At 45.9% G+C, this 14,860-nt stretch overlaps 1 protein-coding gene across 1 annotated transcript in view; it reads left to right on the forward strand.

The window, feature by feature from the left end:
- The window catches only part of nalcn (sodium leak channel, non-selective), a 151,915-nt gene that overhangs the window by 119,538 nt on the left and 17,517 nt on the right, over nt 1–14,860 (forward strand). The window contains exons 22-25 of the mRNA XM_083638444.1: nt 1–35; nt 6,117–6,173; nt 9,721–9,841; nt 9,918–10,049. The exon at nt 1–35 is cut by the window's left edge and continues 88 nt beyond it. Coding sequence (XP_083494570.1) covers nt 1–35; nt 6,117–6,173; nt 9,721–9,841; nt 9,918–10,049 — 345 coding nt within the window. The remainder of the gene's footprint in view (nt 36–6,116; nt 6,174–9,720; nt 9,842–9,917; nt 10,050–14,860) is intronic.

Consider the following 14,860-nt stretch of genomic DNA (forward strand, 5'->3'; position numbering starts at 1 on the left):
TTCTGCAGGGTGATCGTCCGCGCTCGCTTCAACGCGTAGGATCTCTCTTTTATCTGAGCTAACAGATATATAACATATATACAGTAGGAGTAGATGTTGTCTTCAAGCTGCACTAGGAAAACTTTGCACAACGGCGGCACCAAATGGCAGCGAAAGGCAGATTTTGAACTTTAATATCAAGAAATGATGTAACATGATCTCAGGAACTAAAATGTTGTTCATATGAAAAGACTAGTTGTATTTTTTGTCAATAACTGACAGTTTTGACTGCTGCTTCCTGCAATCTTCTTCAGAGACGTCACGTGATGTTGCTGTGACGTGATGTTGCTGTGACGTGTCATATGGCTGGTTTATGTAGGCTTGGTCTCTGAAGAAGATTGCAGGAAGCAGCAGTCGAAACTGTCAGGTATTGACAAAAAATACAACTAGTCTTTTCATATGAACAACATTTTAGTGAAAGGAAGATTTTGAACTTTAATATCAAGAAATTATGTAACATGGGAAGCTGGTGGGGTATGGTTCCTGATCGCTGCATTAGTACCTCTTCTGGTCGGTCGGGGTGCCTGTTCAGGGGGGAGGGGAACTGGTTGGAATAGTGTGATACTCCCACGCACTACAGTGCGTCCTGCCAGTGAAACCCCTCGCTGTCAGGTGAAAAGAAGCGACTGCACATGTACCAGAGGAAGCATGTGCTAGTCTACAACTCTCCCAGATCAGCAGAGGGGGTGGAGCCACGACCGTGAGGAATTGGACAAGTACAATTGGGGAGAAAATGGGAGAAAAAGCTGGGGAAAAGAAAGTACCTCTGCCAAGGTGATATTCTTGGTGCCATTTGTTTTGTCTGCCTGTCAGCAATGGAGAAACTAGTGGCAGGATTTTCAAGAACCTTCATGGAAGGGTGTATGGGCCAAGGAAGAACCCATTAAATAAGCCCATCAGACTCACGGACAAGCAATAACCGTGTATCATTGGCCTTTGTGGAGGGGTTCGGGGGGGCGGGGTGTGGGGGCGGGAGGAGAGAAAACACCTCGCCGACCCGGCTGCTTCTGTGCGTAAAGAGCGCACTGCAGGGCGAGAGATATGCAGGATTGAGGAGCGTGGATAGCTCCCCTCTTCACACTGCAGCCTCAGAGAGGCAGTTTAACCATCAAATCTTTCTCAACAGCATCCAGTCTTTGTCGATATTTAGTTTCACTGCTACACTGCGTCTATAGTTACAAAGGGCATTTTTAAATGTCATCTTTTTATTTTGTGAAAAATCCCACATGGAAAAAAGCTAAACACTATTCCATTTTTCCTCTCCTACAACACACTTTGGGAATCCCTGCTTTATACCAAAGGAAACCAAAAGCCACGAGAGAGGGAAAAGATCAAACGTTGCTGAGTCCAGCTTTCTGTGGATGCAGCGCTGCTCATTGCTGATTAGGAGACCGTTTGTGCTTCAGAATTAAGTTTTGATTTGTTGCTTCCTGTGGGGGGAGGAGTGACCATACCAGACTTCCTTTGGGGGAGGAGTGACCATACCAGACTTCCTGTGGGGGAGGAGTGACCATACCAGACTTCCTGTGGGGGAGGAGTGACCATACCAGACTTCCTGTGGGGGAGGAGTGACCATACCAGACTTCCTGTGGGGGAGGAGTGACCATACCAGACTTCCTGTGGGGGGAGGAGTGTCCATACCAGACTTCCTGTGGGGGGAGGAGTGACCATACCAGACTTCCTGTGGGGGGAGGAGTGTCCATACCAGACTTCCTGTGGGGGAGGAGTGACCATACCAGACTTCCTGTGGGGGAGGAGTGACCATACCAGACTTCCTGTGGGGGAGGAGTGACCATACCAGACTTCCTGTGGGGGGAGGAGTGTCCATACCAGACTTCCTGTGGGGGAGGAGTGACCATACCAGACTTCCTGTGGGGGGAGGAGTGTCCATACCAGACTTCCTGTGGGGGAGGAGTGACCATACCAGACTTCCTGTGGGGGAGGAGTGACCATACCAGACTTCCTGTGGGGGGAGGAGTGTCCATACCAGACTTCCTGTGGGGGGAGGAGTGACCATACCAGACTTCCTGTGGGGGGAGGAGTGTCCATACCAGACTTCCTGTGGGGGAGGAGTGACCATACCAGACTTCCTGTGGGGGGAGGAGTGACCATACCAGACTTCCTGTGGGGGAGGAGTGACCATACCAGACTTCCTGTGGGGGGAGGAGTGACCATACCAGACTTCCTGTGGGGGAGGAGTGACCATACCAGACTTCCTGTGGGGGGAGGAGTGACCATACCAGACTTCCTGTGGGGGAGGAGTGACCATACCAGACTTCCTGTGGGGGAGGAGTGACCATACCAGACTTCCTGTGGGGGAGGAGTGACCATACCAGACTTCCTGTGGGGGAGGAGTGACCATACCAGACTTCCTGTGGGGGAGGAGTGACCATACCAGACTTCCTGTGGGGGGAGGAGTGACCATACCAGACTTCCTGTGGGGGAGGAGTGACCATACCAGACTTCCTGTGGGGGGAGGAGTGACCATACCAGACTTCCTGTGGGGGAGGAGTGACCATACCAGACTTCCTGTGGGGGAGGAGTGACCATACCAGACTTCCTGTGGGGGGAGGAGTGACCATACCAGACTTCCTGTGGGGGAGGAGTGACCATACCAGACTTCCTGTGGGGGGAGGAGTGACCATACCAGACTTCCTGTGGGGGAGGAGTGACCATACCAGACTTCCTGTGGGGGAGGAGTGACCATACCAGACTTCCTGTGGGGGGAGGAGTGACCATACCAGACTTCCTGTGGGGGGAGGAGTGACCATACCAGACTTCCTGTGGGGAGAGGAGTGACCATACCAGACTTCCTGTGGGGGAGGAGTGACCATACCAGACTTCCTGTGGGGGGAGGAGTGACCATACCAGACTTCCTGTGGGGGAGGAGTGACCATACCAGACTTCCTGTGGGGGAGGAGTGACCATACCAGACTTCCTGTGGGGGAGGAGTGACCATACCAGACTTCCTGTGGGGGAGGAGTGTCCATACCAGACTTCCTGTGGGGGAGGAGTGACCATACCAGACTTCCTGTTGGGGAGGAGTGACCATACCAGACTTCCTGTGGGGGAGGAGTGACCATACCAGACTTCCTGTGGGGGAGGAGTGACCATACCAGACTTCCTGTGGGGGAGGAGTGACCATACCAGACTTCCTGTGGGGGGAGGAGTGACCATACCAGACTTCCTGTGGGGGAGGAGTGACCATACCAGACTTCCTGTGGGGGAGGAGTGACCATACCAGACTTCCTGTGGGGGAGGAGTGACCATACCAGACTTCCTGTGGGGGGAGGAGTGACCATACCAGACTTCCTGTGGGGGAGGAGTGACCATACCAGACTTCCTGTGGGGGAGGAGTGACCATACCAGACTTCCTGTGGGGGAGGAGTGACCATACCAGACTTCCTGTGGGGGAGGAGTGACCATACCAGACTTCCTGTGGGGGAGGAGTGACCATACCAGACTTCCTGTTGGGGAGGAGTGACCATACCAGACTTCCTGTGGGGGAGGAGTGACCATACCAGACTTCCTGTGGGGGAGGAGTGACCATACCAGACTTCCTGTGGGGGAGGAGTGACCATACCAGACTTCCTGTGGGGGGAGGAGTGACCATACCAGACTTCCTGTGGGGGAGGAGTGACCATACCAGACTTCCTGTGGGGGGAGGAGTGACCATACCAGACTTCCTGTGGGGGAGGAGTGACCATACCAGACTTCCTGTGGGGGGAGGAGTGACCATACCAGACTTCCTGTGGGGGGAGGAGTGACCATACCAGACTTCCTGTGGGCAAAGAGCATGGAAGGAAAGAGACGAAACTCCGGCCATTTTTGGAAACAGAATGCGCCTCGCAGTGGTCAGCTGCGGTAGCGCGGGCCCCTATAATCAGCCTCTCTAAACAGTAACTCAACGGGAGAACACTCTAAATTTCGTGGATTCACATCTTTTCTGGGCGTACTGTAAATCTTGATTGAAGTGGTGTAGTGCAGGGATGTAAAACAACAACCATATTGTGGAAACTAAGCAAAATTTTTCGTTTTTTTCTTTTAGTTTTTTTCAAGATAAATAGTAAATGCAAAGGACCCGAGGTTAAAACCACGGCAACGCACTTCTGACGGAGTGGACGACAGCCGCATTAGCTATTTATCTTGAAAAAACTAAACAAAGAAAACGAAAACTTTTGCTTAGTTTCCACAATATGGTTGTTGTTTTACATCCCTGCACTACACCACTTCAATCAAGATTTGCAGTACGCCCAGAAAAGATGTGAATCCACGAAATTTAGGGTGTTCTCCCGTTGAGTTACTGTTTAGAGAGGCTGATTATAGGGGCCCGCGCTACCGCAGCTGACCACTGCGAGCCTGTGCGAGGTTCTTTTGGCGCTGTCACGCTTCCAAAAATGAAAAATGGCGGAGGCTGCTGGGCGCTGATGTTGCAATGGGGCAATATGGAGCTTTCAGTTCTTTCCATAAAAGTTCTTTGCTGTTGGGGAGGAGTGACCATACCAGACTTCCTGTGGGGGGAGGAGTGACCATACCAGACTTCCTGTGGGAGAGGAGTGACCATACCAGACTTCCTGTGGGGGGAGGAGTGACCATACCAGACTTCCTGTGGGGGAGGAGTGACCATACCAGACTTCCTGTGGGGGAGGAGTGACCATACCAGACTTCCTGTGGGGGAGGAGTGACCATACCAGACTTCCTGTGGGGGAGGAGTGACCATACCAGACTTCCTGTGGGGGAGGAGTGAATATACCAGACTTCCTGTGGGGGAGGAGTGTCCATACCAGACTTCCTGTGGGGGGAGGAGTGAATATACCAGACTTCCTGTGGGGGAGGAGTGACCATACCAGACTTCCTGTGGGGGGAGGAGTGACCATACCAGACTTCCTGTGGGGGGAGGAGTGAATATACCAGACTTCCTGTGGGGGAGGAGTGACCATACCAGACTTCCTGTGGGGGAGGAGTGACCATACCAGACTTCCTGTGGGGGGAGGAGTGACCATACCAGACTTCCTGTGGGGGAGGAGTGACCATACCAGACTTCCTGTGGGGGAGGAGTGAATATACCAGACTTCCTGTGGGGGAGGAGTGACCATACCAGACTTCCTGTGGGGGGAGGAGTGTCCATACCAGACTTCCTGTGGGGGGAGGAGTGACCATACCAGACTTCCTGTGGGGGAGTAGTGACCATACCAGACTTCCTGTGGGGGAGGAGTGACCATACCAGACTTCCTGTGGGGGAGGAGTGACCATACCAGACTTCCTGTGGGGGAGGAGTGACCATACCAGACTTCCTGTGGGGGAGGAGTGACCATACCAGACTTCCTGTGGGGGGAGGAGTGACCATACCAGACTTCCTGTGGGGGAGGAGTGACCATACCAGACTTCCTGTGGGGGAGGAGTGACCATACCAGACTTCCTGTAGGGGGGAGTGACCATACCAGACTTCCTGTGGGGGGAGGAGTGACCATACCAGACTTCCTGTGGGGGGAGGAGTGACCATACCAGACTTCCTGTGGGGGGAGGAGTGTCCATACCAGACTTCCTGTGGGGGAGGAGTGACCATACCAGACTTCCTGTAGGGGGGAGTGACCATACCAGACTTCCTGTGGGGGGAGGAGTGACCATACCAGACTTCCTGTGGGGGAGGAGTGACCATACCAGACTTCCTGTAGGGGGGAGTGACCATACCAGACTTCCTGTGGGGGGAGGAGTGACCATACCAGACTTCCTGTGGGGGGAGGAGTGACCATACCAGACTTCCTGTGGGGGGAGGAGTGACCATACCAGACTTCCTGTAGGGGGGAGGAGTGACCATACCAGACTTCCTGTGGGGGAGGAGTGTCCATACCAGACACCAGAATTTCATTTGGCAAAATAGAACGACTCAATGAGGGTGAATGGGATGCTCCCCATGCTGTTGCTGCCCCAATTTGTGCTTTTGGCTGACTTGCGTCTCTGCTTTTCCTGCTGCAGCTTTAAGGAAATCTGTGCTAAACAAATGGCATATCACAGATGTGTGCTATTCTTTGTCAAAATGTTGACCATTTATTGAATTGACATGAATTTATATCTAGATCCAAAACTGACCCCATCACCGGAGCAGTGAAGAACATCAAATACCACCAACTTTAGTAAGTGTGATGAATTATTGATTTGTTACATTTCTGTTGATCTGTTCCTTCTCAAACAGTGGATTACTGATTCATTCTGCGGGTCATTATTACCTGCCTACGCTGCTTCCCCAAAACTGTGGTGAGGAATAAAAGTTGTGAACTGTAAAGCTGTGAAATACCAAAATTCTCAGCCATTAAGATAGATAGATATTTTAGATAGATTCTTTTTCACAGAACATAATACAAACATGTAGGACATAAAGGGTATATAGGGTTGTACAGAGTGGCAGGATACAATGTACACTGTACAAAAAAACACATAAACATAGGAAACAGTTGCCTAAAACAGAGACACAAATTTGCACTGCACACCACCACATAGTAACTAGAGTGTATGTTTACATATTTAGGGTTCGTATGGCTGTTGGGACAACGTTTTCTTTGCCAAAACAGGCCTTCTTGCACATAGGTTGTCTATACCTACAGCCAGAAGGTAACTAAGCAACCTGATTGTAATTCTGTAAAGCACTGAGTCTGATTAGTAAAGTGAGACGCAGTCCTTTCTATCAGATACTGCTGGTGCTGGGGGATTCTTACTGCTGTAGGGGAGATTGGGCTATATACACACGCACACACACACACACACACACACACACACACACACAGTGTACATTCTCTCACTTTCCCCAAACATTTTTTTATCTTCTGTTTTGTCCCTATTCTCTCTCTCTCTCTCTTTCTGTGTGTGTATCTCTCGTTCTTCCTCCCTCCATCCCTCTCACTACAGTCCTTAAATGACCCCTGAGTGTGGTGCTGCAAGTCAACTAGCTGCTGGCTGGATTTATAAGCTGATAATACGCCATCAGTCTTGTGGCTTGTGTGATTCTGATAATTCTCCTGTGCTTGAATGTGTGTGTGTGCGCTAAGGTTTTGTTGGGAGTTTTTCCTTGCGTGCATTTAGGGTGACCCTGGATGCCCCTACCTGGGCGACATTTTGCCCAGGTCATGGCATCTAGGGTATCTAGGGTCAAGGCTGGGGGATGGTGGTAGGTTAAGCTGTAGAATACCTAGATTGTTTGTCTTGCTAAAATCTGCTCTTGCCTACCTTGTGTGTTCTTGTTTTTTTTCTTTTTTTTTTCTTTTTTTTTCTCTTTTTTTTTTTTTATTACAATAAAACAAACAATACATCACAGTCCACTACCACGTCCCGCACCGCCAACATACAATAAGCACATGATTGAGCGATTGAGCAATTAAAAAACAAATTACAGGACAAACAAGATAATACAAATACATACATACATAAAACAAACATTAAACGAAACAAAAAGTGTTAATCATCATTATCATTCTGCTAAGGTTGGCTTTAATCTGTTCCATTTATCATCATAATCTTTCGTTGTTCCCTGTCTATTTGCAATAATGCCTTCTAACATAAAATAATGCTTAAAGAGCATGGTGCAGGTTAAAAGAACATCTGAATTGACATTTTGGGCTCATGATTACAGTGAAAACACTCCAAAAAGACAAAGATCCCCCCCCCCCCCCCCCCCCCCCCCCCCCACAGGCCCCCAGGGTATAAATATGGAGGAAAAGGTGGCATTTTATAAATGGGCGTGTGACATAACAACATGAGTGACATCACAAGAGGAGAATGTTCTGCTGGGGCTGACACACGGATGCAAAGTCATGGAGAGTGAAAAAAGGTGACAGATACCAGGGCAGAGACATAAAACCACTCAGAAATCCTCATATTCTGGCCTGAAAAATGTGACTGTTACCTAAAGGTGACTATTTTGCATCCCTGTGACATCACAAAAGGTAGTTCCATGAAATGGACCAGTGCCCCCTGCTGGTTACAAAAACTAGTCTAAACGCAGCTATGTGTGATTGAAAAAAAGTTTTTTTCCCCCAAATCTCATTGCTATATACCCCTTCCACATATTAATGCAATGTGGTCTCCAACCTGCACCATGCCCTTTAAGAAAAGAAAGAAAACGAGGGACTGCTACTTGTTCTTTTCCCTTCAGTTCAAAAATAAATCTCTTACCCAATAATATAACAGTATTTAAAATAACTGGAGCTCCACTCCTTAAATCACCAAGTATAATTGTTTGAGGGCACATAGCCAACAAAAGTAAATGGGATACTAGCCATCTCTTAATTTCCAACCAAAAGGTCACCACATGAGGACAGAACCAAAATAAATGCAAAATATCTTCAATTTCAGAATTACAAAAGCGACAATTTTGATCATTTTCCAAACCCCAAATAAAAAGCATTTTTCTTGTTGGCAGTATTTTGTATAGAATTTTTAATTGAAAATACTGTGACTTTGTGTCTATAATAGAGTCATAAATTAACTTATACACCTGTCTCCATGGCAACGGAATATCAAAAATCCCCTCCCAATACAATTTAAATATTTCTGGCTTTGCATTCAAATCATATGCACTCAAATTTTTTTTATACATATAAGCATTTATCTTTTGTCTTTTCAGCCAAAGACAGTTCTTCATTGAAGGCTTACACACAAGAAGTTTTTTACCAGCACCCTTCACCTTTTTCTTCCAGGCCGAAGGCATGGCAGCTACTAACTGAAAATATCTAAATTCTGAACAAAAATGACCAAATATTTCACAAAATAACTTGTAGGAATAAACATTACCGTTCACATCAATTATATCATTTATAAAGATGATGCCCCTTTGAACAAATTGTTCCCAAAAAATGGGTAATCTATCACTTAAGATATTAGAATTAAACCATATAATTTGTTGCAAAATGGCATCAACAGAATCTGGTGGAAAATACTGGAAGTGTAACCATGCCTGTACCATGTCTTTAAAAAAGGGTGATAAATTGGTGATCTTTTGTATACATTGAAAATGGGTTTTTGTTTTCTTTTTGGCTATGCTTGTCTTATACAGTGTTGGGGGTAACTCATTACAAAAGTAACATATTACATGTAATATATTACTTTAGCAGTAACTCACTAATACAACTTACTACCAATAGGATTTCAGTAATATTATACCAGTTACTTTGTCAAGTAACACAAGTTACAAATTGAGTAAAACATTTTTTTTTAATCAAAGCACATATTTAAATAAAGATATACAATGATTTCCTAATCAAATTGTGTGTTTTTATGCAAATAACCACTATAGATGACAACAAAGGAAAAGGATAACATTTAGAATTTTGGATGGTTTACACTGACTCCAAGACAGTTTAAATTATTTTTCAGGATGGTTCCAGGGCAGCGATGTTATTCTGCTACTGCAGTTATTTTGGTGAAAGTAATGCAAAAGTAGTGTAATAAGTAACAAGTTACTCTACACAGACAGTAATATTGTAAAGTAACGTATTACTTTCAAATGAAAGTATAGTCATATGTAGTATATTACATTTGGAAAGTAACTTGCCCAACACAGGTCTTATATAACTTGTTCAATTTTGTCCATTGGTTGTGTTTAGTTAGCTAGACACATCTGTAAAGTCCTGTGAGACATGCTTGTGAATTAGGGCTATATGACTTGACTTGACTTGTGTGTGTTTGCAGTGATCTTCTGGGCATGGTCACCTATCTGGACTGGGTGATGATTGTAGTGACCATCTGCTCCTGCATCTCCATGATGTTTGAGACCCCCTTAACCAGGGTCATGGAAGCACCCACACTGCAGGTAATTAAACTGGATGGATGGATTGGATGGACTGGGATGGGATGGGATGGATGGTGACAGCTGCTCTGTGTTTCAGATCGGGGAGTATGTATTTGTGATCTTCATGAGCATCGAGCTGAACCTGAAGATCATGGCCGACGGTCTGTTCTTCACACCCACGGCTGTCATCAGAGACTTTGGAGGAGCCATGGACATCTTCATCTACCTAGTAAGAAAGGCTTCTTCTACATCTAGAAACAAAACAAGAAAACACAAAATGCCTCATTTCAGTTAAACCTCCATTTGATACAACCATGCTGATGGGATCGTATTGCAAAAAGTCTCTGGAGGTAAACCCTGTTAGATCTCGCATCTTTTATCATGTCTCCGCCGGCGATAGCCGTGGCCAGAGAGGTACATGTATTATGTTTTCGTGTTGTACGTATGTCCGTCCCTTGCTCGTTAACATGATATCTCAGGAACGCCATGAGGAAATTGCTTAAGATTTGGCTGAAATGTCCAACTCAAGGATGAACTGATTAGATTTTTGGTGGTCAAAGGTCAAACTTCAAGGTCACTGTGACTCTTAGCCTTTGTTCACACCTGGCGCTTAACAGAAGCAGAGCTGAAGTTGAGCTCACACTTAACCGGTCACACAAGAAGCGCTCTCTTTTCCTCAGCGCCACCCTCGGCGCGCCTTGAACCTGCCCACAACTTCCATTGACTTCATGCCTGGCAGCTTCACGCTTCATGCTTGGAAAATAGGACTGAATCCTGAACGATCGCTTGAGCATGGCTTGAGCAAGGCACGCACGCGCGTGTCTGGTGGCATATAGACCCCTTATACGCCTACATCACAATGACAACAAGCAGCGTCAGGTGCGCAAGACGGAGGCAGAAAGACAGACTCCGCGCAGCCCTGTCAAGTAGTTTTCCAGTGGCCCGAAAACTATTCGAGCTAGATATGTCTTTGTGTTGTGCAGTGCGATGCCAGAATCGGGAAAGCTATTGTAGCAGAGTATTCGGGTCCGCCTATTCACACTTGGTTAATAAAATAATAAACGATAGAGCCAGGCTGTAATGTTATAACAAGCTTTTCCCCACATATCCTGTTCTACGCAACTCGAGGGAACATACACAGCCTCTCACACACGCAATAGAACACAACACAATTCACTGAACAGTCTGTTACACTATCAACAAAGCAAGGACTAAAGTTTTACCGAATCCCGTCAACTCATACTGCTTTTAATGCTAACCGTAGGTGTCTTTGGTTGCAAGCCGAAAGAGGAAATCGTTAAAAATGCCCGACTTTGCAGTGCTCGCTCATTTCATATCAGGTAAACTGTAGTAGGCTGCTAGTAACAGCCACATCGCTCGGTTAGTTAACAACCAAGTAACGTTAAATAATGTCATTATTGAGTTGAACTGATTGGAACGAGGACATTATTAAAAATGCCCGACTTTGTAGTGCTCTTCATAATCAGGTAAGCTGCCTGAAACTGTAGGCTGCTCAGCCACATCGCTCGGTTAGTTAACGACCAAGTAACGTTACAAAATGTCATTATTGAGATGTGTGCATTATCAACATAACAATATATCTTTGCAAGTTACAGAATAATTATCTACGCTATCCCCAGTTATAAAGGAATGCACGATATGTATCGGCCACTAGGCTTGGCCAATTGACAGCGCCAGTGCGTATGGGTCTGTAAGACATATCCCATTAAACAGCGTTAATTTCGATGCATAACATTGCTTATCACTAGGCGATAAGCTGTGGTAGTAAGCCGAGAACTGCATTTTAAAACTAAAATATAACTGTGTGTTGCAGATGGGCATAGAGCAGTCCTGACAGCGGGGATTTTACACAGTTCTCACTGTCTGTCAATGCTGGGCTGACAGCTTTTTGCCTACACGATGCGCGCGCAGCTCAATGTTGACAAGCTGTATAAGGGGTCTATAGATTATGCAACAGGGTGCGTTGCGAGATGGTTTTTTTATATATTTTATTTTAAATTTTTTATATATGCAATAGACACACAAGAACAAAACAAAAAACAAAAACAAAGACACACAAGCTCAGTCACAGGAAAGGAAAAGAAAGAAAAAGCATACACATATCAACATTACAACATCGTAGTGAGGTGCTACCATGATATATAGAATCCAGTGTGAGGAATAAACGAGATATCAGTTGGGTGAGTTACCCGTTGCCCCTAACCTCGTTCAAGTATGCCATAAATGGGTGCCAGATGGTAGAAAACTTCCTAAGTGAATTGGTCCTCAGGAACCTGAGTCTCTCCATACGTATAACAGAAACCATGTCTGACAGCCATAGCTGAAAAGAAGGTGGGGAGGGGGACTTCCACTCCCTTAGGATGAGTCTCTTGGCGACGGTCGTCCCCTGCGTCAGAGACTGCTGCACAGCAGTAGGAAGGAGCAGAGAAGATTCAGAGCAGCCGAAGATGGCAAGTTCCGCCTCCGGCTGAAGGGTTACTTTATAGGCCTTGGAGTACCAATCAAATATTTTGGACCAAAATGTAGATAATAAAGGGCAAGACCAAAAGGCATGGGACAATGTACCCTCTAACACTTGACACCTATCACAAAGTGGTGAGACCCTCTAACACTTGACACCTATCACAAAGTGGTGAGACCCTCTAACACTTGACACCTATCACAAAGTGGTGAGACCGAGGGATAAATCGTGTGCAACTTAGAGTTTGAATAATAAAGACGGTGAGTGACTTTAAATTGGATCAGCTGGTGTCTGCTGTTGATTGAGCAGAGTTTGACCACAGATAGACTCCTGTCCCATATAAATTCTGATAAATCAACTCCAAGTTCCTCCTGCCACGCCTCTCTTATCCTCTCAGTAGGGGCTCTGGTGCAGCCATCAAATACATACACAAATCTAGAAATAAGATGCCTGGAGTCGGGGGGGCTTAACAAAAGCGAGATGGTTTTAACTGGCACATTTGACAGAACTAGGCATCTCGTGCGCTCGATGCCTAGGCTCGCCCGCTGCGTGGCCTTATTGGCATGCACTGCACACAATTGCTCAACTTTGTATCCCTGATGACATCACTTACTGATGACATCACAACTTAAACTTAACTTCAAATGAACACTGTGACATGAACACATCTGTGCAATATGGGCAATCCTGCAGGATGTAAAAAGAAAAGTAATTTGTTCTCATTATTTTTAGACCTTCCCTCACCCTGCTGTTTCACGCCGGTGCGACACGAAAATGCGGATTTGCGGAATATTCGCGCGGGAATTTTCCGCATGTAAAGCTTACACTCCAGTGTAATATTTTTCTTTGCATTCTAGTATTCCAATTTCACACCGACAGGGGAAAAAAAAAAAAAAAAAACTTTGGGAATGTGCATAACGTGCATTACGCAACCCTTGTCTCCTCTCCTCTCCATATTACTCCAACCCACACAGTCAACAGACTGGATTTCTCTGAAGCGCTTCCTTGGCATGCATTGTATAAAAAGGTGTTTCGGACAAGTAGATACAGTAACTGTTGATAGTAGATGTTTGGATCTTCAATGGAAATACAGAATCGTAGTGCTGTGCAATGAATCTTTCAAAAATTATTTTAATACTGGTATTATTAACACATTCACTGCCAGCCGTTTTTTTTTTACTGTAGGTAGGTTCTGCCAGAGTTTTTTTTTGAGGATTCTGGCTCATCTTTCAAGACCCGAGGATTCTTTTCTGCTAAGATTTTGTGAACACACAATATCTCAAAAGAACTAATAGAATGTGTACTTTCTCTGTCTAAAAGAGTTAGTTTGTAGAGTTAGTAGTTATGTAAGCATTAGCAGTTGAATACAGCATGGTTTCAGCGTCAGAAAAATAATTCTGAGATAAACGGCTTTTTGTGAAATTCGATAGAACAGTCACTTTAACCATTCATTTTTGGCATCAGTAAGACGTCAGACATCTAAACAATAGTTTTGAACAGTAATTTCCTCCATAACAGCAGGAAACCCCCCTCTGCTTCCAACTCCTCCCTCCGTGGGCGTTCTTCTTGGCTGCAGCGGCCGTGTCACAAGCTTGTCACCAGTCTCACTGCTTTGCTGCTGCTGTGCCTGTCTGCGCGGCCGCTCTTTGAGGAAGTCTGGATGGACTCGCTCGCTTCTTGGAGTTTTGGTTGAGAGCTTTGATGAAGCTTTTGCGATTCTGGTCATATTTATGCTGCGTGTTTCAAAGTGTGTTCCACCCGTAATCTATTATGCAAATTTGCAATCCCGCACCGCCAGCAATCAGCGCGAAAACGAAAGCGTTTTCGCCAATCCATTTTCATGAGAATGGCTTCGTCACACTGCTTTTTGCTCGCCTTCCTCTAGTCAGGAAAGCACTGTCGCCACTTAGTGGGTCGGTGGAATGGGTTGTACACGTTGTACACGTCCAATACTTATATAAGAGATGTAAAAGGGTTAGATGCACATCCCACCGTCAAAAAAACAAAATCGTCATTGGCAGTGAACGTGTTAAAACGGTTAAAAAGCCTGCAATGCATTTTGCATGATGTGGTGCCTCGACACTGAGCAACGAGTTGCAGTGTGGATGTGGTGAGACTGTTCGCTACAGCTGTGGAGAAAATCGATCATAGTTTACTTTATGCTGTCTGTGAGAAGCGCCACCATACTCTGTTTGTCAGGCGATAATTAGATTTGTGCCTATAGCCTACGGCAGCATATCTATAGCCTTCCTAGTCCACTGTATGAGTGAACATGGATCAGAGTGTGCCTCCTGCTTAAAGGCATGGCTGGATGCTCCCAGTCGTTCCCATTCACCCCCATGTTAAAATGCCAGAGTTTATAATGTTTACATGTTTACAGCCTGGTGGGCCAAAACTGTGTTTTGGACCACCAGGCTGTAAACATGTACATACTGTACAGCTGTTGTCTCCTTTCATAACAACTGTATGGTTGGAAGGGGGGATTTTTATATAACTCATCCGTTTAGTGTGTTTAGTGAGTAAAATAGACAATAAAAAAGACTATTGGGGTGATTGAC

This window comes from Poromitra crassiceps (assembly GCF_964638095.1).
Source record: "Poromitra crassiceps genome assembly, chromosome: 6".
Taxonomy (NCBI): domain Eukaryota; kingdom Metazoa; phylum Chordata; class Actinopteri; order Beryciformes; family Melamphaidae; genus Poromitra; species Poromitra crassiceps.